The sequence below is a fragment of the Marmota flaviventris genome, chromosome 6 (genome assembly GCF_047511675.1).
Source record: "Marmota flaviventris isolate mMarFla1 chromosome 6, mMarFla1.hap1, whole genome shotgun sequence".
Lineage (NCBI taxonomy): Eukaryota > Metazoa > Chordata > Mammalia > Rodentia > Sciuridae > Marmota > Marmota flaviventris.
The window spans coordinates 115,339,686-115,367,200 of NC_092503.1; the positions used below are offsets into that span (position 1 = coordinate 115,339,686).

The 27,515-nt window shown below is 41.3% G+C and overlaps 1 protein-coding gene across 1 annotated transcript in view; it reads left to right on the plus strand.

Moving 5' to 3' along the window:
* The window catches only part of Btbd9 (BTB domain containing 9), a 402,739-nt gene that overhangs the window by 302,937 nt on the left and 72,287 nt on the right, over positions 1-27,515 (plus strand). Inside the window, exon 9 of the mRNA XM_027943588.2 lies at positions 24,519-24,626. Coding sequence (XP_027799389.2) covers positions 24,519-24,626 — 108 coding nt within the window. The remainder of the gene's footprint in view (positions 1-24,518; positions 24,627-27,515) is intronic.

Sequence of the window (27,515 nt, forward strand, 5' to 3'; positions counted from 1 at the left end):
CTGTCACACTGCAAACAACACCCCCCTTCCTTTCATTAGCTGCATGGATTAACTAAAGTACTCATCAGCCACCTACTTAATAAGCTGTTTGAGAATTTTTGTCACAGATTATGTGAAACTTGCTTGTATATTTTCCATTATAATCTATTCTTCTTCACTTTAAAAATCTGGGAAACAGTTGTCCTTCTTTTGTCTTCTGGCACTCCTTATAGTCCCCACAATTTCTTAAAGATTACCAGTCGTGTCTCTGAGATTACATCTGCAATTTCTTTCAGCAGGCTTGGGGTGTAACTCATCTGAGCCAGGAGACTTGAAATCATTTAAATTGACTGGATACTCTCTTTTCTTTCACTTCACCTATTTGGGACTTCAATTTTCTCTTTATTATGTTTGTTCTGCCATTTCTAATTTGAAGGCCAGTCTTCTTGCCAATGAAGATTGAAGCAAACGGGCAGCTTAGTAGCTGTACCTGCTCTCTTGTGATATTTTCTTTATTCCATTCGTTTCCTTGGTACTTTGTGCCCCCTCCCCACCTCTGCCACCATGTGACGGTGTTCCATGTGATCTCAAATCAAGATATCTAAAGTGAAGTTCTTCTGTCCTCCACCTTCTTCTCAAGTTACCTTGTGGCGTGACTCCCTGTCTCAGTCAGCAGCACCCATTCCCTCCAATTTATCTGTTGCCTGAGCCAAAAACATGAGGCTATTCTAAATCTCGACCTCTCCTGTTCCTCCCCCTCCTACCAGCCAGCCCTGAAGTCCTGGCAGTACCGCCTATTTAACAATGTTCTGCCTTGTCTGTACAGCCTCTTCTCTCAGCCTCCACCTTGCCATGCAGCCTCTACATCAGCACCTCAGCCTGTCTTGCTGTTTAGTTGTTAGCATTTATGGTGCCTGCCCTTTCTTACTCCCTGCCTTCCAATCTCTGATCATCCTGTTCTCACTGCTTACACCTCTTACCACCTTCTCGTTCCCTTCTCTTACCTGTCTTTCTTATTCCCCTTTATTGTTATTTCTTATCCCCTCTTATTTCTTATTCACCCCTTAGGGAGTGCTTCTGTAACCTTCTGTCATCTCCTGGGCTTATTGAGACACCCTCTTCTGCCATCCCATGCGTTTGGTCTAGAGTTCCTGTCACAGCATTTGTATTATGATTATTTACTTGCTGGCTCCCCCTGCCCACCTGGCATGTAAACCTATGGCAACTCCAAATAAGCTTCTCTTGACAGGTTAAATGTGCATGAGGCGGGCTGTCATATAGAGGGGGAATTGTAGCAGGTACAGTAGGAAATCTATAATTTTAGATTCGGCAGGAACCTGATATGGTTGTTGCCAGGGTGACAATTGAAGACAAACAGGCTCTTCATGGGACAAGGCCACCTTGGCCTCTGCCTCTACCAGAGAATCAGAGATGTTGAATCTGACTCCAGGAAAATGTGTCATTGGTGCAGGAGAGAGCAGTGCCCACTTGGTTTTCTTTAAATGTGGAATGAAAATTATTCCCCCCCCCCGCCAAAATTCTTCTTTTCCTGACTCAGAGGGAGGATGATGAGCAGGAGCACAACCAGAGGCAGAATTGTGTATCTCAGCACAGTATGAAGCCTCCAACTTCCATAAGCCCAAGTATTGTTTTTTCAGTAAGAAGATCCATGCAATTGAAGCTCTGTATAACTAGCTGAGCGCCCAAAGAGACACGTCTCGGTGAAACCAACATTATGTTGTGAGGAACTGCATTTGCCTCTTCTGTGACATTATTAAGAGGAAAGGGAGAGAGATTTCCTAGCCACCAATGCCTGTGGACGGTGCTGGATATCTTGGCAGGCTGCAGTTACAGCGGCTGATGTGCCCAGATAGACATTTATTGATAGGAAACTAGATCAGTGGCACCTCTTCATGGAGATAGGTAATTGACCAATGACGGGTTGATTAGTCAGTGACATTTGACCCATAGCTTCTATTGCTCGTGATGACTAACTTACTTTCCTAGTCACTGTATCTGCTGCAGCCCATGTTCTGCATCAACCCCTAGAGAGTGGGAGCTGCAGAGCTCAGGCTGGGAGGGTGGAGAGCTGGGACGCCTGGACATACGGTTCCCCACTGTGCGAGGTAGGGCCCAGTCATATGTCCTTAATCTTTGGAAATTCGAGTTTCTTTGTAGTTGGTGACTTCAGAGGCAAAGTTCTCAAGCATGGTTTATTTTGATCACTTCATTCTTTATTCCTAAGAGAAGATATAATTGTTTTATGGATAAGAGTTCTTTTGTTTGAGTGTTTTCATCCACAGAAACCACTGTTTCCTTCCCTGAGAGGATGCCCTGTGACTGGAGAGGCAAGCAGAGCCTTCTTTTCTGACAGAAAATGGTCAGCAGGAGCCAGTCCTCCTAGCATGTGTGGCATCAGTCCCCTGTGGTTTCCTGGAGAGGGGAGCATGAAACAGCATCTCCGGCCATCTTTCTAGCCCTTCTTTTCTTTCGTTCATTCAACATTCACTAAACACTTTACTCTGTGACAGGCACTGTAGTCGACACAGCCCTGAATAAACAGAATAACACCGCTGCTCTCCCGGAGCTCCTGTCTAGTGCATGGGGGACCTAGACAGCAGACAGACACTATGTGCAATATGTCAGACGTTGACAGGTGCTACAGGAAGTCAGCTCATGAGCTCTGCAGCTCCCACTCTCTAGGAGGAGGAGATGTGGAGATGGTGCTGTTTTAGGCTGGGTGGTCTGGAAAGGTTCACTGAGAGGGGACATTGAGCAGAACCTGGAAATCCAGGTCGGACACCATGGACATAGTGCCAAGACTCTGAGGTGGGAACATACCTGGCACCCTCTGAGAGCAGAGGGAGGGAGGGGAAAGTAACAGGAGGGCTAGGGAGGAAGGAGTTGGAGAAGTGACAGTCTAGGATGTTTTTTCACTGCCTGTGTACACAACACCAACTCCTAAAACCATCACCCCCAGCCCACCCCACTCCCATTCCCATCCAGTGTTTCATGAGCACCAGGAGAAGAGAGGAGGGTCAGAAATGGGAGGCCCTCGTGCCTTAACAAGCATGGCGCCTTCTCTGCTCTTTGCTTCCTTGCCACACCAACTCCTAAAGAAGCAACAACAGGAGGTGACCTAGGTGGGTTGGTTGATTCGTTGGTTATTTATTTATTATTTTCACATGAGGTTCTCTCTGAGTTGCCCAGGCTGGCCTCAAACTTGCTATCCTCCTGCCTCAGCCTCCCAAGTAATTGGGATTACAGACTCTCAAGTAGCTGGGATTCCCAAGTGCCACCATTTCTCAACAGAGGCATCCTAGTCTCGACTCATATGACTCAAATGAGTCAAAACTCTCTCTCCTCTTTTGCTTCTCTCACTTTTGCAAGGCAACATAACTGGGAAATAAAGGAGTTTGTGTTGTTGCTAGGTTTATAGACATAGCAAAATTTACTCATTTTATTTTAGAGAAAAAGAAATTACCTGGAATGTACCTTAAAAGCAGGTAATTGAGTAGTAATTATATCATTTCCATGCCATTTTAAAAACATTAAAATTTAAATAACAGCAAATCTTCAGAGGGCTGACCACATAAAAAGACCAGGGTAGAGTCATAATAACCAACCAAATCTGCCTAATGTCTTAGTTTATAGGCCCTCTGTCGCCTTAGTTTAAGACTTATTATCTTTCTACTTGCTAATCAAGATATCCTTTTAAGTGTTTTCAGGCTAGGATGAGAAATCAAATATGCTATGCATTAAATACACCTATCACCCAGTCTTTTTCAGCTAATAAATGACAGCACTTTGTTGAAACCCTAATTATAGGATAGTCAATTAAATTAACAATTTTTACATTAGTCTGAAAATAATGGTTTTGTAATTGATATGTGAGTAGTGTAAGTAAAATACCCATAATGTGTTAAGTAACAAACCTAATTGCAAGTAGACAGGATGTCCAAAGATGATGCCAGGCCAGCAGAAGCAGCCAAATGTGCCTGCAGCCCCTCTTGGTGTTGTGAGGATCAAGGAGTTAATGACAACAATATTTTGAAGTCCTCAGTTGGGATGTACATAAATGCAGTATGTTAGGGAAAAAATGGGTCTAGCCCCAAGTGTGTTCTTGATGGATATCCATAGTCTCTTTATTCTGTGGGATGAAGCAGCCCTACCACTTACGGAACAATAACACAGAAGGTCTACACCACAAATCAGTTTATGTCTTTTAGTTATTAAACCTAGATTAAAAAGAAGAAATAGCAAGTTGATTCTTTAAAAAAGTTAATTGTCTATGCCACTGTAGTGCTTATTTGTCCTAACCTGTTTTTCTTTCTCTCTGAACTGCCAAGCCCATGCCAGTTTCAGTTGCCTACTGGGTGGCTACAACCAACTCTAGATTATCTATTCAGTTTGTAGATTACCAAAATTCCTTTTAGACTGCTAGTTTTCCTCCTTCCTACTGCTTACCATCCTGCCAAACTGCTGCACATTCGCTTCTCTCTCAAAGGATAGGCACAGAAAAAAAGGAGAGGAATCAGATCATTCCATTTTGTTTCCTATTTAATAGCTTCACATGAGGGCTGGGTCGTAAGGGTGGGGAGAGGAATGGAAGCTAATGGCTCAAATAATAATTGTAATTGAGTATTTTCTGCATTTGTGCTGCCTTCAATCTCTAGTAGGACCATAGATAATCTCAAATTGAAGATAGTGATTTTTAAATATTGTGATGTTCTTGGATCTTTGCAGCAGATTCCAAGCACCTACTTTCATGGCTCTGTGTGCTGCGAGTACTCAATAAACACTCATTGACTGAACTGACAGCACAGTGTGTTAGTGCCACTAAAGGGACTTCTATCTATCAACTAAATTGGACATCATATTTGCTCAGTGTTGTCTGATCTAAGTGTATGTGAGGAAACTGCTAAAGATCTGGCACCCCCAGCAAATGACTGAGATTAAGCTCTGGAGTTGGGCGCTGGCATTAACGCAGGTGAGGACGCTAGCCTCCCTCGTTGTGTTCTGCTCCCATTTCATTCTGCCCGAGTGCTGCACCAGCGAGCAGTACATCTATTTACATTATTAAGACAGCCTTCTTTGCAACCTAGAGAGCTAGAAATTTCCTTTTTATAGTCTGAAGAATCCAACAAACATCTAAATATATGACTCCTCTGACTTGGATTAAGATTGCCTATAATTCTAGTCGAAATTGGAAAGATATTTTACAAAATTTATTTCATATCAGTCACACTGAGTGTCGTCTGTCACAGCCCTGAACCAAGGGACTCTTCCTTGTCTCTCTGATCCATGATTTATTTACTAAGTGGTGTTCCTCTGTGCCTATCTGCATCACACTGAAGTCTTCTCTCATCACTCTCAAATCTCAGAGCTCTGGTTCCCAGAAAGATCGTTGAAGAAGGAATTATATGTATGGTTCTCAGTCGATGCTGGAGTCTAAACTGTGTGAACACTTCAGGGCACTAGAAATGCTGGAGCCTAGACACAGCAGAATTTGGGGGCATGGTAAATAGGCCTTAGCCAGTTTCATCCTAGAGAAATTTCAAGAGCAGAAAGTATTGCTATGGCAACTAAGTTGTGTGTGAAAAATACAGGAGGGGCACTAGAATTCAGATGTTGTTTGGAAAAGCAAGAAAGGTTAAATGCCAAAAAAATGTATTTTTGTGTGTGTGTGTGATTTACCTCACATGTCAACCATTTATCTCCCTTGAGTGATTGGGGAACTTGACAACTAGTCATCATAAAATATAGCTGGATACATGAAAGGAAAAATCCTTTTAGTTTTCAAAGATTAACCCATCAAGAAGACATCTTTACCGAGGTTTCAGCCCCGTTGGGACCCAGTATTTCATGCACAGTACATGTTTAGTAATTGTCCAGAATTATTCTTTAAGAAACCTCTAAAACAAATACTCACTTCTCAGTCATCTTAAACACCAGAATCATTCTTCTTGGAAGGTGTCCTCCTCTGGCTTTGCTTAGACAGATGCTGTACAAGCTGCTGCCCTGGGACAGGTTATGCAGGGCCACAGAAGTGTGGCTGCTGTCCGGCAGTAGAGGACTTTTAGCTGATTGACTGAAATTCCCACAAATTTAATACATCAAATTGCTTTAATATATATTTTAAGTTTTAAGTGAATAAAGCTATTCTGAATGCTGATTAAGGGTGACATCACTTAAAATTAAATCTTTAAATTAATCCAAAGAAGTAATCTACCTTTGAAAATCTTCATATTCCCCAAGTACCTTTAACTCAGAGACTTCCCCACCCAGGAGCCCAATTTTATCACCTCATTAAGGTGTTTGGGATATATCTTAGTAGCTCCTGATGTTTGTCTATTTCTTTCTTTCTCTCCTTTTTATGCTTAACCATTAGCCCTTTGTAAACTAGTGACCACAGAGGCACTTGACCAAAACATTCTGGTCTATCTAGTTAAGAAACTCCAAGACCTTGAAGAGGTCTTCCACTACCTCCTCTTGACTCACCCGGCTCTCCACCCCCATTTCTGCATCCTTCTCCTAGGAATAACTTCCATGGTGATGGGCAGCTGCCCCTCAAGGACTCCTTTCAGCAATTCTCTGAGGCCCTTAGGGGCTTCACAGATGCTGAGGAATCATATTTTTTCTGCTGCGTTGCCTCTTTCAACGATGTATCAGATTCAATATAAGGGGTATTGCTTATGTAGATAAATGCAGAGTGTGCTCTTACTTCTTTCTGGATTTTCTTTCTTTGCTGCCCTTAAAACCTAATGGTGAGGATCCTCTTTCTTCCCTCTACCTGATGAAACCTAAAACCAGGTCCCTTGATGATTATGACATTACCAGCCTTGCCACATGATTGTTTTACTGTAACCAAACACCACCCAGGATGGTTTAGGTTTTCCGTAGTTTAACATTTAGAAATGGCTAATGGTTCTCTTGGTTGCTGTGTCTGACAGTAGTTCTTGAGTGTTAGCTGCTCTCACTGTCTTCATTAAGAAGACGAAGAAACCGAAGTGTAGTTTGGGGTCCTTCTTCTTTGCACTGTGAGCATGGCAAGACAACTCATGCTAAAACTTCGTCTCCCAAGATTCCAGTTTGTCGCTCAGTGCTACCAACTCCTGTGGCCTAACAAGAAGCAAGGGAAGGCAGCTCATTTTCTGGTTCAGCTCACTGGTTTCCTATGGCTGTGAATTATAGAAACTTCCATTAGATGTTACAACTAAGACCTGACAACATTTGTTTTTTTTTTGGTGGTGGTGGTGGTTTTTTTTTTTTTTTTTTTAGTTGTAGATGGACTCAGTACGTTTATTTTGTTTTTATGTGGTGCTGAGGATGGAACCCAGTGCCTCACACGTGCTAGACAAGTGCCTACCACTGAGCTACAACCCCAACTCCACATTTGTTTTTGTTTCTAGCACTCACTGCTCCAAGGAAGCTTGCACATGGGTCGCATTTGGCTGCAAACAACAGAAAATCTCACTGAGAACAACTTATAAAATGCTTTTTAAATTTTATTTTTGTTTTGTTTTGCTTTTGACTGTTTGGGGCTCATACAACAAGTCCATAGGGGTGTGGTTTTGCAGTTCAGTGAACTCTGCATTTTTCTTGGTCTTTCCCACATGTATTTTTGCCCCAGAGAAATAAACTGCTACAGTTTTAAATACCGTGTCTGTGTTGAGGCAGGAAGTAGCAGGGTGAAGGGAAAAAAGTACAACAAGCCCTACCAGCCAAATCTTGTCCCTTTCCATTAGGAAAAGCCAAAGCTATATTTGAAGCCCGACTCTGCTGACTCCAACTTGCAGTTTTCAGGTAGAACTGTGTTATGTGGTCAGCCCTAGCAAGATTGGTTAAGAAATCAATTGGCCATGGTAAGGAGTTAGGCTCACCTAGCCAACAGCTCTGCCTTGGAATACTGCCTTTTGCATGACATTTTACTTCTGCTTTGGAATTTTTTTTACATATCTTCACATTTCATGTGTCCTGTTTATTTTTTAAAAAACAGTTTTTTAAAGATGTAATTCACATACCATACAACTCACCCATTTAAAGTATATAATGCAGTGGGGACCCCCCCACACACACCATTTATTTTATTTTTCAGAATGCTTTTTTTGTTGTTGTTGTTTATTTTTTATTGGTAGTGCTGGGGGTTGAACCCAGGGCTTTATGCTTGTTAGAAAAGTCCTTCACCACTGAGCAACAAAAGTGCTTCCCCAGCCCTTTTTCTTTTATTTTTATTTTGAGACTGGATCTCACTAAATTGCCCAGGCTGGCCTCAAAAACCTGCGATCCTCCTTCCTCAGCCTCCCAAGTAGCTGGGATAACAGGCGTATGCCACTATGCCCAGCCCTCCATTATTTTTAAAAGCAACCCTTTGAACCCACAACTTCTGGATGTATCTTAAAAAGTACTGTAATAATTATATTTTGTATTTTTTTCAACTTCAAAAATGCTCTATAAATTTTTTTAAAACCTGTCTTCTTACTATCTAGTTTGGATCCAAAACGAGAGGTATTACTGATTACATATGTTTAATTTCTTATTCATAAAATTTGCTTGGGAAAAAAAAAAAAAAACACCTAGGTTTCCATGACAAACATTTAATCTGGTTTTCTGTAACTGGTCTCGTACTTTACCAGCATAGTCCTAACTCATGCACATAAGGAAATTTGGGGGACAGGGCAAGGTCCCAAGTACTTTTTCTCATTGATCAAAATAGGGGTTGGGCAGACAGCTTAGTGGGATAGTGTTTGCCCAGCATGTGTCAGGCCCTGAGCTCAATCCCAGCCCAGGAAAAGAGGGGGAAAGGGGGGCGGTCAAGTGTGTGGTTTTAATATTGTCAAGTTGATTTTCTCATACCTGAATTCGTTTTTAAATTGACAACCCATATGGAATTTGTTAACTAGAAGTATTTGGTTAAATAATGCATCTGTTTACCTAACCAGATTATAGAGAGTTGACTCTTCTTCTGTACACAGAAAATTATTCCAATATTAGAAACTTCACTGCATATCCATGTTATCTTGTGGTAGCAAATTATGTCAAAAGTCCCTCTGGAAATAACATTTTCTGTGTTTGATATCTGAAGTTTAAAAACTCATGTCCACCTGCCCTGGAAGAAACCACACAAAAGACCTGTGACTTTCGAAAGGGAAATGGGCAGTGACCGTAATGCTGCCTCCAATCTCTTCTTCCTCGTAATCTTCTTGGATAATGTGCTTTTTTGTTGGTGGTGGTTTGTTTGTATTGTTTTCTGTGGGGTTGCAGTGAGTGTTTTTGGCTTTGGAAATGAGAAGTACACTCAGTGGGAAGATAATGAGAGCAGTACTGGGATCTTAAATCTTAGAAGAAATTCAGATATCCTCTGGGTTTTTTTTGTTTGTTTGTTTGTTTGTTTTGTTTTTTCCCCACAGTTTCTTCGTGTCTTCCTCTACAGCCATTTTTACTCCTCCCTAAAATGTGAGTTGTGGTCAGGGGTTTAGCTGCTTTCCAACAGAGATGCCAATCAGAGTGTGAGTCTGCAAGCCTGAAAGAGTGAGCCACAGTTCAGTGGAGTCACTTCATGTCTCTCTGTCTTCCTGCTGGGCCTTAAGTGGCCTGGGACAGAACCACTCCTGCCTTGGAGGAGGCCCCGCCTTGCTTCTTTATTCCTTCCTCTCCCTCCTCTCTCCTCTCCCTTCTCCTCTTTTCTGTCTTCATAACAAGGTGGTGAGCAGCCCCATCCTTCTCTGGCCCTGGAAAGTCTTACTTCCTCTTTTTTAGAGCAGCCAGGCTAAGGCTACTGGCTCAGCCCAGGGAGGACTCAGTGCTGGGCAGGGGGAAGGGGCAGCCTCTCTCCCATACTCCCCCTGGGTTTGGTACTGGAATGTGTATTGTATTGATGACCCTTAAGTTCTAGAGGTCAGAACCAGAGTGCTGAGTTTTGAAGGGGGAGCAGCCTCCTGACTTGTTTTGGTTTGAAACTGTTCAGGCACACCCAGCTCCAAAATAGGTAGTTTCCCATGTTCTGTGCCTTTTGCTTTAGGGTTTTTAGCCAAAAATTCTGTTAGCAGTAGTGTTCCTTTGCTTCTTATTTGCTGGATCTTTCCTTGTCATATACTTAAGAACTTTGTGGGTAGGGGTAATTGGAGTCTAGTGTGATAGATCTAAGTTCCTAAGTCCCCTAGGCATTTACCATTTAATTGTTCCCTAATGTCTGAGTCTGATGCAAACCCTTGTCCATTATTTTCCTGAAAACTAGCCATTCTGTGTTCATTTCATCTCTGAGATTAAAAATATAATAAATCACATATAATAAATTACTATCTTTATGAGAAAGTCCACAGTAACCCTTTTAGAAATAGATAAAGCAGGGAAAGAAGGAAAGGAAAGGAGCAGGCGGGTATGACAGACAGATGGACATCATCACCCCAAGTACATGTATGAAGACATGAATGGTGTGACTCTACTCTGTGTACAACCAGAGACATGAAAAATTGTGCTCTATATGTGCACTATGAATTGAAATGCATTCTGCTGTCATGTATAACAAATTAGAATGAATGAATAAATAAATCAATAAAAAATAGATAAAGCAAAGCTAAGGATATAGCTCACTGGTAGTGTGCTTGCCTAGCATGCACAAGGCCCTGGGTTTAATCCCCAATATTGCTTTAAAAAGGGGGAAAAAAGAGAGAGAGAAAGAGAAGGAAAAGAAATAAAATAAATAAAGTATTATCTATAGAGAATTGTTGAGAATTGCTGATAACCAGATAAATAATATTTTGTTAATAACATATTTCCTAGGAAAATAGTTTTGTCATAATTACGGTCACTACAGTAAAATCTTAGCTGTCCATTTAAAACTAAGAGACAAGCAGGGAATTCACGAAGTTTAGTTGGATCTGTTAGGGAAGAACATGTTAAACAGAGTCATCCATTTAAAAATTGGGTTCATTGAAGATTCTGAATGAGCAGTTCTGTTAAAACACCAAGTGCTGTAAGGTTTTCCCTGTTCTGTGGTCACACGCTGCCTAGGCCAGCTATCTTGTAGAGTGCCTTTTATAATCACAATAGACAGAGCTGGAGAGATGGCAAGGGAATAGCAGATCTATACAAATCCATTTTCTCCTGATGACCAACAATACCACTGTGTACTTACATGGTGGGTTTAGTCTGCAGTGCTGTCTTCCTCCATGACTGGTGTAGCATTATTTTACTGTCGTCATATTAATTGCCTTGTCAATGACTGTATGACTTTTTTTTGGCATATTGTTTATTCACTTTAAATGTCTCTGTGATTTCTTTACCCTACCCTACTGCTTCCATCCCCTTTGGTGCAGGGGTTTGGAAAGCAATGACCATTGACTGTCCTGTTTGCAAAACTCAGCTTGTGAATGCAACTCCTGGGCACTTCATCAGTTCAGGGAGTAAGATTGGGAACAGTTTTCATTTTTAATTAGAGCTTTTCCACCCATATCCTTCTAATTCTTTTAGGAAAAATACCAGAAATTTGGTGTGAAAGTCAGGCCAACATTGTCAGTACAATTGTCACAGTAACAAAGAAGGGATTGTGAGTATAGCAGGATCTAAAAACTCCATGTGGAATTTGCTACATAAAATTCTATTGAAACATGGACTAGAAGAAATTTTAGACATTTCTAGGTTAAACTGAATCCTAAACCTTACCTTTATTTCATACATTGATGCCATAACTTTTGACTGCTAGATGAGAATGGCTTTAGTCTTATGTCTATTCCTAGAGTTCTGGTAACTGGACGGCTAGTAGGTATTTCAGACTTTGGAGGCCATACAATCTCTGTTGCACTACTCTCCTGAGTGGCTGTGTCTCAATAAAACTTTACTTATAAAAATAAGCCTCTGTGGGCCATCCACTACTAATGCTTTGTCTATTCAGCTCTTGTTTGCTAACATCTGGCTTACACAGGTAAAAGTGAAGACTTGGGGGGGGGGGTGGTTTATTTGCCTTTCACGGTCTCACAAATGTGAATAGTAGTAAATCTTGTTATCTAGACATGAGTGTTGGAAGTCAGCATTTGGAGCCAAAATATACAACCAAGTGGTTTTTCCCCCTGAGATAGGAATGAGCCCTGAGGACTGCACAAGGAGAGGGAACCAATGGAGAAGTCCTGGCAGATGAGCTGAGCTGTTAAACCCCAGCTCTGACCTCAATAGAGCAGGGACTCCTTGGTTTTTTTTGGAAGTACTGGGGATGGAACTCGGGGCCTAGTGCATGCTAGGCAAGTGCTCTACCACTAAGCCATATTCCCAGCCCCTTTGCTGTACTTTCATCTGTTTTAGATATTACGGTTATTCTACGATGTTGTTTGTGAAATAATTAGTCTGCTACTAAAGAATACTTTTTAATATATTGGTTCACATTTTTTTGTAATATAGTATATTAACTTTTTTATTTTTTTAAATTATTTATATTTTGGTTGTAGTTGGACATAATATCCTTATTTTATTTATTATGTGGCGCTGAGGATTGAACCCAGGGCTTCACACATGCTAGGCAAGCGCTCTACCACTGAGCCACAACTCCAGTTCAAGTATATTACCTTTTATAATAGATATTTCAGAAAAAGGTTCCAAAGGATTTGTCATATATCACTTTGTAATTAAATGGAAGAAAATAGATTTAAAAGAACCACAAATCATCTAAATGAAAGATATATCTGTCTCCCTTTCTTTCCCTACCCCTCTTCTACCACCCATTTAACAAATTAAAATCTACACATCTATGGTTGCAAAGAAATAGAGACAAAATAGGGCTCCTGTCTCCCCTTCTGTGCCACTGTTGCTTGTGACATCACATTGCCTTAGCAGTGCTTGTTTCTATCAGAGGCTTAAGGAGATCATTAGCAACCCCACCACTTTCTTTTTACCTGCTCATGGGTTCAGAGACCCCAAGCTCCTCAGTGCTGTCAGGCTTTGGGGTGCAGCCTGTGCACTGAGTTCTGGCACTAGCTCCTTGGAGATTACCTCGGGATGTTTCCTAACCACTGGCGCTGAAACGTTGATTATCAGAACAGTCTCCTGTGACTCAGATAGGTTGCCGAATCCAGGTCCTGTTCTGCCCTCAGCATAAATCTCAGCGTCTGCTCTTTGGGATTAGATGCCAGAGTGGGAAGATCCCAAGAAGCCTGAGATCTCACCCCCTCATGCATGGTTCCTTTGCTGGCTTGCAAAAGTACCTGATATTCTCTGTCTGTACTTGGTGAATGTGAGTCAGGGCAGTGAATCGAGGGCTGTGAGGTAGTGTGTGCACATCCATCTGCACTGAGTATCTATTTGGCACCAGGACCCTGTCCTCAGGACATCCTTCCAGCCAAAATAAGAAAACAGGAGTCCAGCCCACAGGGCTGGGAGGCATAGGGGAGATAAACGTTTGTTCTTCTTGATGAGGAAGGGTGAGCCCGCTGAACAAAAGAGACAAGTTGAATTCACAGAGTGCAGTATTCTAATGAAGCCTCTTGCTGTGCTAGAGTCCACTTAGCAAGATCTAGCACAGCAGAGCCTTGGATAGGAGTGATTTATTCATCTCTGCCTTCTTCACTCAGGTTTCCTTCTTTCCATCACCGGAAAGCCCAGTTTCTGTATGGGAGTTTGCCCTGGTAGCTTGCCTGGAATACATTTGGAGGATTAGTGTTCATGGCATGGAAACTGGCCCCGGTGCCCGGTACACTCTGGTGAATATTCATGTTGGCACCTGGAAGGTTTATTTCTAAATAGGCAGCTCTTGCAGAGCACATTCCAGAGGGGCATGGCTTTTCTCCTGTCTGAGGAATCCTTCAGCCAAACAAATATGGTAGGGAGGGGCAACTACTAGGTAATTCTAGTGCACATTTGTGAGACCGATTCTGCCTCTCCACGTGTTCTGCGGCCTTGGGAAGAACTGAGATCCCTCCCACCAGTGAGCTGCTGCCTGGGCCTCCAGCTCTGGGAAGAATAGCGTAGGCGATTCCAGAGAAAGAAAATGGCAACTGCTCATTTAGCCTTTGGTACTATAGCCCACACCAGTTTAGTTTAATTACAGCTGGTTATCAGTTAGAAAAGTTAAGAGTTATTAATGTTCAGCTGAAAATGTTTGAATTAAAACTTGTGATCCCAGCTTTGAAGACCTGGATCAAGAAGACTGTACTGAGTGGCCTGTGATCAAAAGAATCTCGTTGAAAAACGTAATTAGCCATTTTTTCCTCTAGCCATTACAAAAAAAATTACATAAAATGTTGTTGTTGTTGTTTTTTTTTTTCCTGGCTTCTTACCTTTCTTCAAAAGATTTATCACACAGTTACATATTAAATTGATTCATTATCTTTTGTTTGTAAGACCTTGTAGATATAGTATGTTCACCTTTACGTACTGGTGGAGAAGATGTTACTATTAACATTCTCATTAATGTCTTTATTTTAATTGTAAGTCATATACCACATGGAGAATTATGATTTATCAGACACCTCAGACAGTATAATCTACTTTAAATGTTTATATTGTAAAACTCTTACAATTTATTATAGTTTAGTGTTTTCGTGTGCAGTTATTTTCATGTGAAAGCTTTCACTAAAAGACTTAATGAAGGAAGTTCATCATAAAATGGACTTATGGGGAGGAATTTTTAAAACCAAGAGATGAGAGAGACAGACTTTGTACAGGCCATACCATCTCACCACCAGGTTGGGTGCAGCGGGTGGAGGTGGCAGGTGGAGGAGGAAGAGTGGCAGCACAGGTGGTGCTGAAGGGGCTGAGGGTCTGGATTGCATGGGCGAGTGTTTAAAATCATTTCCAGCAAGAGTTCAGGACTTTGTAGATTGTGCCCTGTAGGGAAAAGAAGATGATTCACAGCTGGAGCAAAGGTTGAAATCCAGATCTGATTAAGGTGAAGAGGTCAGGCTGATAAGAAAGAGAGGGAGATGTGTGAAAATAGTGCAAGCTGTGTTAAGAGAGACCAAAAAAGAGGTTTGGTAAGAACAAAAATAGAGGACATCATTGAATAGAAGAGTTTTTGCCTTATAGTTCACCCCTGCTGGAATGTTCTCTTGCCTGTAATATTTGGAGTCGAACCTTCCTACCTTGTGGCCCTTCCATTCTCTCTCTTTAGCGCCAGGTTGTGAGGATACAAAGATCTGCCTATAGCTAAATTGTGTGTTCTCCCACAGAAACGCATTCCTATGAAAACGTGACCCAAGGGAATAGAAGAGAGCTGTGGAGCTTATTAAATTTCTCTTTGGCTCTGCTTCTTGGTGCTTTTTTAGGCTGTGCACATGTGGGTACCTATTAGCATGTGGTCAGAGGAGGGGCAGGAGAAGAAGCAAAGAGATGAAACAGCAGTCAGAGTTGATATTTTTCATAAATTATTTCCAGGGGAAGACTTGGCAAAATGGTGGTAGGGGCTGGGGATGGAGGACTGGTTCCATCTAAGGGAGGCAGGATATTTTCTGATTGAAACATAATGAAATGTTAAATATGTTACTGGAATGAGCTACCTGGATTTTGTGATTTATTTGTAATTCCCTCTCTCAATCACCCTTTCCTGTCCTGCTCCCAAGTCTCCATCAGTTTAACTCAGTAGAGCCTGTGATCCATAAGCCAGTGTGTTGGGGAGCATGAGGAACCCCAAGTCTATTCACCATGCACGGTCCCTGTACTCTGAAACCATGGTCAGGTGGTTCCTCCTGAATGGTCTTGGTCCTAGAGGCTGAAGGGAGAGGAACTTGGATGATGATATGCAGGGAACCTGGAGCCAGGTGACTGTGTTACCCAAACTTTTGGATGAAAGCCCTCAGCGGGTCCATTTTATTCCACAGAAGTCACATATGTTAAATAGAGGTTGAGGTGGTAAAAAAAAATCTAGTACTCAACTTGTAGCTTAGTGGTTCCTGAGCTCTTTATTGAGCCTGTCTCTTCTCACCTCCCAATAATTTCACAGAATTAAGATCAGGGAACAGAAAAGTTCACACTAATGCACATTACTTTGAGCTGTAAAAAGACACTGATTCTGGCCTTTTAAAGTCACAACAGTGACTAATAATCTTTCTAGTAAATGAAGCTGAAAGTGAGCTGAACTCAATACCCGGGAAGCTAAGCCCTGTGGTCTGGGCGGGACTTTGCCATTTCTGCCTCTTACATATACTTTTCTGATCCTGCCAGTGAGCCAAATCAGACAGGTCTCACTGATTGTGTGCATGCGCCATAAAGAGGAGGCTGCTGGGATCAAGGCAGATAGCATTGCTGCAGAAAGGGGAAATAGATAATGCCAAATTTAAACAGGGGAAGATCTGTAAAAGCTGCATACCTGCTCACTGTGTCACGGCCTGAAAGGTCTGTAACATAAAGAGACTTCACCTTTAAAATATCACAAGACCATTTGATCAGTTCCTGATACTTCTGATGCCAATGTCTTGCTTAAGAAATGGCTGTATTTGGAAAGTCACCTTCAGAAATGTAAGAAAACTGCTTTTATTCTCAAGGACTGTTTGGCCTGAACAAAATTTTCTCACATATCCACAAGCATAAAATGAAAGAATTTTCTTCAAATTGAACTGTGTAGTATGAAATCTAGATCATTAGCCTAGACTTAAACTTATTTGTTAAATAAGGGTTTGCTAAGTGATTGACTAGTCTGTAAACAGTGACTTGGGCAGTGTTTTGCCCATGTAAGAAAATTAACCCAGGAACTTAAAAAAATAGATTTGCACTGGAAGCAGGACATGTATTGATTATAATTTTTCCAAATATAATCCAAAAACATTTTGAAACTGGTGAGATCTGTGTGTGTGTGAGACTGGATGATGCTTAGTCCTTCACCGTTCATTCCACACTTGGCATTTGCTGAAAATCTCAGCTGCAGCCATGCTGTTGGATAGTACACGGATAGTTTTTATGTTGTCACCTAAACCTTAAAATACAAAATTTAATATCCCACCAAGGAGTAAAAAGATGGTCTCAAGTAGCCGTTAAGAGTTGATAGCTTCATATTGTCTCAAGGTTTTGGAAAGCTCTGCCTCATCTAGCTACACACAGCTATATCCTGCTGGCATCTCTCCATTAATATCTCTCTACTTTTAAGTAACTTACCTGGATTACCCAACCCCTCCTTTTATTCTGCCTCCTCCCAGTGAGGCAGTCTGCACAGGAGCCCAAGTAAACACTTTCTTCACTTCATTTTAGTCCTGGAGCATCAGGGTCTAAACACAGAAACTACACATCCAGACAACCTAGAGCCTGTGCCTGCCTTTTTTCTGGCCAGTGCCATCATTTTTTACTTTCTTAGAGAAATTACCCTCCACATCTGTTATAGTTTGGATCTGGAATGTCCCCTAAAGCCCCCACGTTAAAGGCTTGGTCCCCAGTTCTTGGCGCTATTGAGTGGAATCTTTAAGAGGTAGGACCTAGTTGGAGGAAGAGAGCCACTGAGAGTGTCCCTTGGTGGCGATACTGTGCCCCGACCCCTTCCTGGCTCTTTCGTTTTGCTTCTAGTTGCCATGAGATGAGCAGCTTTCTCTGCTATAAACACGCTTCTGCCACGATTCACCTCCTTGCCACAGGCCCCAAAGCAAAACTACCAAACAACAGGGACCGAAACCTCCAAAATCATGAACCAAAATAAACTCTTCCTTTTAAGTTGATTATCTTAGGTATCTTATCACAGTTACATAAAGCTGACTAATGCAACATCCCAGTTTTGAATAATTAAACTATCAGATAATACCTAGACTCTGATGTCCTCCAACTAACGTAGTTCCCAAGAACCCTTTCCATCTGGGGAACAATCTGTATTTCCCTCCTTCTGCTGTTGGAGGAAGACAGGTATCCCCTTTGCCCTGAAAGGTCGTGGTCCACTTAGAGGCAGGGCTCCTGTGGCGACAGCTCCTCAGGAGTCCTCCTGTCTGGAATCTGCAGGGCAGCCACCTGATCTCCTTCGCACACTTCTGATAAAGCATTGTTGCTTGACTCTGGTCTCCTGCTGAGAATCTCATTTTGGACTTGCAGTCCTCCAGCAGCTCTTCTCAGCTGGACCTTGCTCCCTACCTGAGGATGATGCTACCTAATCGAACCTTGTGACAGCTGACAGTAAGGATCCCTTTCATGTTTGGTAAAATCCCGTTTCTCGCAGGTAGAGTTGCTTCTCTGAAGCTGTATTGAATCCTCTGGCAGTTGTTACCTGCTACCTCTCCTGCCTTGCAGAAGCAGGGGGTAGAATGGTGCCCCTCACATGTTATCTTTCTGCTTCTCTATTAGAAGAGTGAGATCTGGGCTCTGCTGGATGAAGCGGAAGTGCTGGCGTTTCCCTGTGTCACCAGAGCTTGTTACCTTTCTCCCTCGCCATCACGTCTGTGGACTCTGTTCTTCTACATTGTGAACTCTAGGTCCTCCCTTCTGAAAGGTTGTCCACCCCGCTCCCCAACCCAGAAATAGTCAGAAATCCTCCTGGTCCTTCATTCCTTGACCCTGATCCGGTTCCTCTGGCCCCATGCCCTTGTGAGGAGAGTGATGAACTCTGGGGACTATCCCACCTCTGCAAGACCTTCTCCCTGTGGCCCTGCTGACCCAGCGAGTACTGTAGGGCCCACTCTGCAGTGCGCCACTCCCCTTCTCCCCCTTCTCCAAAGCACCTTCTTTCACACTTGAGTGAAAAAACTGCCCCCCGCAGGGAGTCCTCCCGCCACCCGTTCTTTACCTCCTTACTGTTAGCTGTCACAAGGTTCGATTAGGTAGCATCATCCTCAGGTAGGGAGCAAGGTCCAGCTGAGAAGAGCCGCTGGAGGACTGCAAGTCCAAAATGAGATTCCCCGTGGTCCTGTCGCCTTCCAGGTGTCGCCGCCATTCTCGTTGGCATAGCATCTGCTCTTTGCTGAGTACCTTTGCTTTCCAGTACACTCTGCTAGGAGCTTATCTTAGGCCCTTTCAGTTCTAAGTGACAAAAACCAAGTAAAATGGCTTAAGCTAAAAGTAATGACATTATTTAAGTGAATATGATTTCCCATGGAATACTAGGGCAGAGACTCTGAAGGCCATCATAGGGATCGAGGGCAGACCTGGGGATCTGTCCAAGGTCCAGGCCGCCCTCCCTGAGCTGCACTGTCTTCACTGCTTCTCACTCAGGTGGCTTTCTTTGCTTCCTTGAGCCTGTGATAGGAGAGGGCCACCCCAGAATGCCTGTGTTCTCATTATCTTGTTTAAGGGAGCAGGACTAATTAAGCTAAAATCCTACATAATTCACAAATTATGAGAAAGGAAGTCTGATGAGCCCAGCATGGGTCATGTGGCTTCCCAGCATGCAGTCAGGTCTGCAGGACAGGCTGAGCTCAGGAACTCCCCTCATCTACTTTGAAGTTGGGCTGGAAACTGTTCCCAAGGAGAAGAGCTACTCTGTAATGTACAGACACACCAAAAAAAATCTCTACTGCTCATGTGATGGCAAAGGATCATAAACCGTTAGAACTGCAACAGCCTGGGAAACCAGATCCAGACACTAAAGGTCACCAAGAATGAAACCGAAGTAAGTAGCTTAACTAAGTTAAGTGACTTGTCTGAGTGTTACGTAGTCGGTACTTAGTAAATAATTCTTGGACAATGATTCTTGGACTGTTGAATGGAAAACAGTAATTTCTCAAGAATTCAAGGGATCTTTAACAAAGAGTCTTCTGCATATTTTATTCATTTATTTATTTTTATGTGGTGCTGAGGATGAAACCCAGTGCCTCACATACCCCAGACAAGTACGCTACAGCTGAGCTACAACCCCACCCCCTTCTGCATATTTTTTGGAGTATCTTTAACTTTGACTGAAATATTAGAAATGGATTTGATGATGCTATTACAGCATTACCAACAGCCTGGTAGTTGATCTTTCTTTGGTGTTTTTTTGTTTTGTTTTGTTTTTTGTTTTTGTTTTTCACCCAAAGGAAAAAACTATTCACAACAGGATTAGTGTTGGCCCCAGGGCTTTCAGTGGAGTCTCCCACAAATGATGGACAATTAGAAACAAGCAAAACAGGCCCTGGCTCCTGGTCTGAGAGGCCCCAATTCATTGGAGAAGCTGTTGATCTCAACCATTAGGCTTCAGCCATTGTTCACAATCTGGCATAGAATTAATCCCTTAAGAAAGGACGGAAAAATGCCATTCAGCACAACATAGTTTGTCATCGCATGCATAATGCAGGCTTTCCAATTAGAATGCTACAATTTGGAAACTTTCTTCACACACTGATGAGAGAGCAATTATTTTAAGAAGGGAAAACTCAGTCCACTGGGTTTGCCTCGAGTCACTTCTGACTCAAGCCGCAAAGACAAGAGTTTTGAAATCATATTCACTATTGAATTTTGTATCAAAACACCAGCAAGGAGAGCAATTAGTTGCTGTAAACTGAACCCCTACTAATCAATGATATGCAGCCAGCCAGAGCATTTATGGAGGATGTAAGCAAAATCACATCTGCTAATCAATTTTAAAAAACCTAGCACTTCACTGCTTTTAGGGAAACACCACAGTAAGAAAGAGGAAAGATGGAGGAGATGGTGTTTAGTATCACCAGGTAGTTCATGCAGTGCTCACTCTGTAGAGAGGTTTGTGGCCCTAGCTAAACACTCTTCATCAGCTTCAACAGTTCTTGGCCAGTGGTGTCCATTATTCAGCTCCTTTTGGAAATGGCTTCTGCTGAACGGTGGAGGTGTGTGGATGTGTGTGAGAGATGGGGCCTTTTAAAGAGCTCACACATACATACACACACATCATCAAGGTGTCTGTCCTGGGCAAGCTCCCTGCAGACATTCCCGGTTGGATACAGGTCAGCAGTGTCTCTTTGTCCTGCAAGTACAAAGGCATAAGAACAGTGACTCTGCGCTGCTGGCAGGAGAAGAAGTGGAGGTTGTCGGTGGGCCTTCCACTTGTGCCTTATCAGAACCAAATTCCTATCCATGGAGAAAGAGATGGAGTCAGTTTTCCTTGAGTGTTCTTAAACTGTACCTGCTTTTTTGTTTGAATCAACCAGGAGATTTTTATTCTCTGTGAAGCCTAAATTCCAAGCAAATATGCATTCTGACATATGAATTAGAATCTCACAAAAAAACCCCACTGTGTAGGTGAGTCTGAGCCATGGTCTTGATAACCTGAGATCCATCAGTGTCCCTTTTCCACTTAGGAGTCACCATGACCCCCCCATTCCCAGCCCCTAGGGACTCCTAATAGAGGAATAGAGAACAAGATTTCCACCAATATGTGCACTTGGCTGCTGTTCAGAAAAAAAGAATTTAGACCAGGAGAAATTATTGAGGTAAAGATCGATAGTCCAGGCTAATAAAAATTAATATCTTCAGCATGCAAACTATGCTAGGCAGTGGATTAATATCCTTTAGATATAGAGGACATTTTGTAAGTCATTAACAAAAGGATAAATGTAAGTAGGAAATGGGTAAAATGTTCAAGTTCAATGATAAGTAAAAAATTGCAAATTAGCTAAATATATTTCATCTATCAAATTGGCAGTATTTATAAACCTAACCACAATATTGGTGATGATACATGGGCATTTGTTACACACTGGTGGTGATGTGAGTACAACTTGTTAAAGATTTTTGTTTTGGATGGGGGAGAAGAAAGATATACAGCTATTTTATGATACATACCAAAGCTTCAAAATGTTTGTATGCCCTACTCTAGGAGTTTTGTTTACAGAAACTTTCAAAGGCAGTGATCATGTATTTAGCTAAGAATGTTCATCACAGAATTTTTTTTAAGTATTTATTTTTTAGTTTTTTAGGTGGATACAATATCTTTATTTTATTTTTATGTGGTGCTGAGGATCAAACCCAGTGCCTCACACGTGCTAGGCGAGCACTCTACCACTGAGCCACAACCCCAGCCCTCATCATAGAATTTTCATACCAGTAAAATAATATCAGCTACCTAAGTGCCTAATAATAAGAGACTGATTAAATAAATTGAGATGTCCAAAAAATAAAATACTACAAAGTCAGCATATGTGATGTATAAGAATATTCAATATACGAAAAGATGTTCATAATAGATTGTTAAGCAAAATAAGCAAGTTACAAATAATAGGCACTTTGTATTTGTGTTTACAGTATTCTTAGAATTACAGATGATCTTCATTTTAAAATAACGATTTGCCTTAAAACAAAATGGAGGACTTTATAGAATAGGCCACTTAAAAATTCTTCTAGTGTGCTATCCTTTCAAGATTCTCTACTGGAATGTTTATGATACTCATAATTGGTCATCCTTTTTTATCTTTTCTATAGCCCATATCCTCAAGGCAGTCTTTTTCAATGAAATATTTTGAGGTCTGGTTAGATTCTATTCCTAAAGGGACTGATTGTTTTTGTTTGGATACTCTGTAGCAGAACTAACTCTTGATTATCTGAAAGGTTGACAAATCTGGCTGTCCATAAGTAATCCAGAATCCCAATGAGAAAATGTCTCAACATTGTCTCCCAGCAAACCTGTTACCAGAGCTATTAATGAAGAGAATGATTAATCAGTCTGAAGTCCTTTCCTAATTTCAGTAACAAACATATATTACTTGATAGCAAACAGCATTACAATTGAAAACAAAGAACTAATGGGAGAGGGGAACATGGGCAGTCCTAATCCTCAATAATAGCTATGTAGGGGACACTAAACTGAACTTTTGCAAAGCCTTTTCATTGATCATAATTATAAATTAAAGGAATGTAATACAAACTACTTTTATAAACTGATAGGTTGCAGGTTGAAAATTCTGACTGGGAATAAAGAAAACATTTGGCAGCATAATAACAGAACTGGGCTTTGATTCAGGATACCAGGTTGGAATCCTTATCAATCACTCAGCAACCATGAGTTTAGACAAGTTGTTTGATAGCATTAAGCCTTTTTCACCATCTGTATAATTTGACAGGAATAATAGTACTCACTAAGAGGATATTTGGAAGGACTTAATAAGACAAATTGTGTAACACTTAACATAGGGACTGAAACACAGTAAGCATTAAGGAAGTACTGTCTTTCATGGTCATCATTACTGTTGTTGGCAGGAATGTATTTGCCCAGACATTGGTTGAGCATAAGCTCTGTGTGAGACACTGGGCCAGGTACTAGGAAGCGAGAACTCAGTGTGCCATATACGCTGCCTTCAGGGTGCTCGCTGTTCTAGCTGGTGAAGGAAGCAAATGCCCGTGACCAACTTATAAAGCAATAAGATACTGTGTGAATTTTGCATAGGAAGGACTTTTAAGGCTGGAATCATAAAAAACATAGATGATAGAAATCATAGATCTCCTTGCAGAACTGTCAGAAGCAAAATGTAGATCCCATATTGCTTTTTTTATTCTTACTTTTTAATTGAAGAATAATACAGAGTGCACAAATAATTTAGGTGTAGCTTAATGAATATTTACATGTCTATACTCAGGTACTACTACCCACATCAAAATTAAAATACTTCTGGCGTTCTAGAAGGTTCTTTCATGCCATTTCCCAATCAATACCTTCCCCAGAGGTAACCACAGTTCTGAAATCAATAGATAAATTTTGTCATCTTTGAGCTTAACAACAGTGGAATAATATTGTCAATGCTCAAGTTCTTGTCTGGGTAGAAAAGTGGGATAAGAAGAAAAGGACCCAAATAATAACTTCCTAAATAATATTTAAGGAAGTTTTGCTAGTGAATATATGTTTGCCTATGTAGAAGATCCTCCATATGTGTGGGTTTGCAACAAATATGTACAGACTTTTTTCTTGTCACTATTCCCTAGAAAATACAATGCAACAACTATTTGCGTTGAACTCACTTTGTATTAGGTATTATGAGTAACCTAGAGATAATTTAAAGTGTACAGGAGGATGTGTGTATGTTATACACAAATACTATGGCACTTTGTGTGTGTGTGTGTGTGGTGGTGGTGCTGGGGGTTGAACCTAGGGCCTTCTGCAAGCTAGGCAAGCACTCTGCCAACTGAGCTGTATCCCCAGCCCCCACTATTTTTTTTTAAAGTAGTTTGAGCATCTGCAGGTTTGGGAAGATCCTGGAACAACCCTGCTATGGGTCCTTTGGGATTACTAGATCTCCAAATCAGTTAATCTTACCAAAGTTAGGCACATATACAGGTGAGAATGAGAAGAAACCTAAAACATGATAAATAAAGGTCATGGGGCATGCTAGTTATCATCAATTAGAAAGCAGATTCCTCCATGAGCAGTGGTCTCCAGGATGTTACGTTTAGTCAGCCCTGCCAAGTGGTGAATAAGGAAGGAGGACATGGAGACATCTCCCTCCAGAGCCAGTCTGAAGAACCATGCCAGTTAAGTGGACAGAGACTACCCCAAATTAGGGGATTTGTGAAATGAACTCCTACTGAAGAGACGAGCTGCAGACTGTTCTGTTCGTACCTTTGGGAAATTCACTTTCTTTCCCCAGTTCTGGAATTGTGATGTGCAGAGGAGGCAGGTTAGAAGGATGAGGTAGACATAGATTGTCCCATGCCTATGTCTCCATGCCAGTGAGAACATTTACAGCAATCTTGTTTTTCTCTTTGTTTAGATTGTTACTTTGGGACTGTGATGACCGAAGCTACAGTTACTATGTTGAGGTTTCTACCAACCAGCAACAGTGGACCATGGTGGCTGATAGAACAAAAGTCTCCTGCAAGTAAGTTGCCTCCTTTCAGTAATTTATTCCAATTGCAAGAGCAGTCTTTCTGATGGAGTCAGCAGTTCCAAGTATGTATTACTGGGACCACTGAATTATATTCTTCTTTTGAGGTTGAAAATGTATTACATCGGCTGGGGTTGTAGCTCAGTGGTAAAATGCTTACCCAGCACATGTGGGGGGCCCTGGGTTGGATTTTCAGTACCACATAAAAATAAATAAATAAAACAAAGGTATTGTGTCCACCTACAACTAAAAAATAAGTATATAAGAAAAGAAAATGTATCACAATAATCCTTTACCATAGTTTGATTATTAAGTACATATGGGAATTTACTTGATAGGACCAAATAAGCTTTCTGTTGAGATTTGAACTTGACTCACACTTTCGAAAATAATGTATATATCTAAGTAGGAAAAAGAAAGATACTTTCCTTATGCAATCCTCTCTCAGATCTTTCCCACATCCCACACTATTCCTTTAAGATATTTTTTTTCTTCCTTAGAGAATTTTGCTGACGTGATACATACTTCAAAAATTATTCTGGGGCTCTATCTTACTCCCCACCCTCATACCAGTCTCAGAGTTAGCTAAAAATTTATCTCATCTCCGTGTTAGCTAGTTGTTACCAGAACTAAGGTAAGCCTTGTGCCTTAGGCTCTTCATGGGCAGAGGCATTTAATGCACTTAGCACGGGAGCTCTGAGCTTACCTAGTTGCAGGAACAGCTGGCAGGAAGGATTCTGCGGGTTCTGACCAGCCTAGAATCAGTATGTGAAGAGAGCCTTTTTGTACAGCCAGATTCTCTGGGAGACAAGACAGCAAATGGCTGCTTTTTCTTTCTTTCTTTTTTCTTTTTTTCTTTCTGTTTTTTTTTTTTTTTTTTTTTTTTTTGTGGTACTGGGGATTGAACCCAGGGGTGCTTAACCACTGAGCCACATCCCCAGCCCTTCTTCTCTTTTTTTAAATAATGTATTTTTTTATACCTTTATTTTATTTATTTATATGTGGTGCTAAGGCTTGAACCCAGTGCCTGCCTCACATATGCTAGGCAAGTGCTCTACCACTGAGCTACAGCCCCAGCCCCCAAGCCCTTTTTTTATGTTTTATTTAGAGACAGGGTCTTACTAAGTTGCTGAGGCTGGCTTTGAACACATGATCTTCCTGCCTCAGCCTCCTGAGCTGCTGGGTGCGCTACCACACCCAGCTCTTTTTTAAATTGCATTATTGTTCTGTGTTAGTCCAATTTCTATTGCTGTGTTAAAATACCTGGAAAATCAACTTATAGGGAGGAAAAGTTTGTATAGGTTCTTGGTTTCAGTCCATGGTCACTTGCTCTTGTTGCTTTGGGCCTGTGGTGACACAGTAGAGCAATCAGGGCAGGAACATATGACTGAGGAGGCCTGTTCACCTCATGGCAGCTGAGAAGCAGAGAAGGAGGAAGGAGATGGGGTCCTAATATTCCCTTCACGTCCTTGCCCCCAGTGACCTAACTTCCTTCCACCTAACCCACCTCCCAGTAGCAACCATAGACTGACAACCAGATCTTTACCACAGTTGCCTTTGGAGGACATTTTCAGTCCAAACTTTGACAGATTCACATACTATAAATTCACCCCTTATAAAGTTTATGATTCAGTGCTTTTTAGTATACTCACAGAGTTGTGCAGCCATCACTTCCAACGTTCTAGAACATCTTCATCACTCCAAAATGAAGCCTTCTCTTCATTAACAGTCACCCACCCCCATTTCTTTTCAACTCCTGCAATCCAGCAGCCAGCAATCTACTTTCTCTCTCTCTGGATTTTCATATAATAGACATCTCATATAAATGAAATCTTATATGACCTTGTGTTCCTTACTTCTACTTAATGTGATGTTTTCCAGGTTAATTCATGATTGTAACATATATCAGAGTTTCATTTCTTTTTAAGAATAAATAGTATTCCATTGTATAACCAAATTTTTTTATCCATTCATCAGTTGGTAAATATCTGAATTATTTCCACTTTTTATTATTATGAATAATGCTGCTATGAATAGTATATATATAAGTTTTCATATGAACATATTCAGTTTTCTTGGGTATAAACCTAGAAATAGCCATTGAGTCCTGTGGTAACTGTGTTTGACTTTTTGAAGAACTTCCAAGCATTTATATAGCAGTTAACACCATTTACTGTTCCTACCAGCGGCGTATGAGGCATTCTAATTTTCCACAAGCACTTGTTGTTGTCCATCTTTTTGATCACAGAATGTGGAGGTGAAGTGGCATATCATTGTGGCTTCAATTTGCAATTACCTAATGGCTAATGATGTTGAACATCTTTTCAGGTGCTTACTTGACCAAGATTTCTAAATAGCATTAACAATGGCTTGTCTGAGGGCATGTTTGACACCATCACCATTACTATTATATTATCACAAAGCACATGTATGTTGGTTAAGGTAGCACTTGCTGCTGTAACAAATAATTTTCAGTATTTCAGTGACTTAACACAATAGTGTATTTCTCAGTCATCTAACAGTCACTGTGGGTGTTCTGTTGTCAAGTGGCCGTTCTCCACAGATGAATGAGGAACCCACGCATCTCCCTTCTTATAGTTCCACCATCATTTAGAGCCTCCTCAGCATCACATACATCTAGCTGGTAGACAGGAAAAGCTAATGTGGATGTAGTCCATTCCTGGCTAGGCAGGAAATTCCCATTGAAGCACAGATTTTGTGGGCATTTCTGCCACAGCTTAAGAAAACTAACAATTATATCCTAATTAATATTCCAGTACCTGCATTATTTTATCTCTTTTTGTCTGAATACAAAATGCTTGTGGGGTATTGTCCTTATTTTATAGAAGAGGAAATGAAGCTCAGAGAGAGTATCTTTTCCAA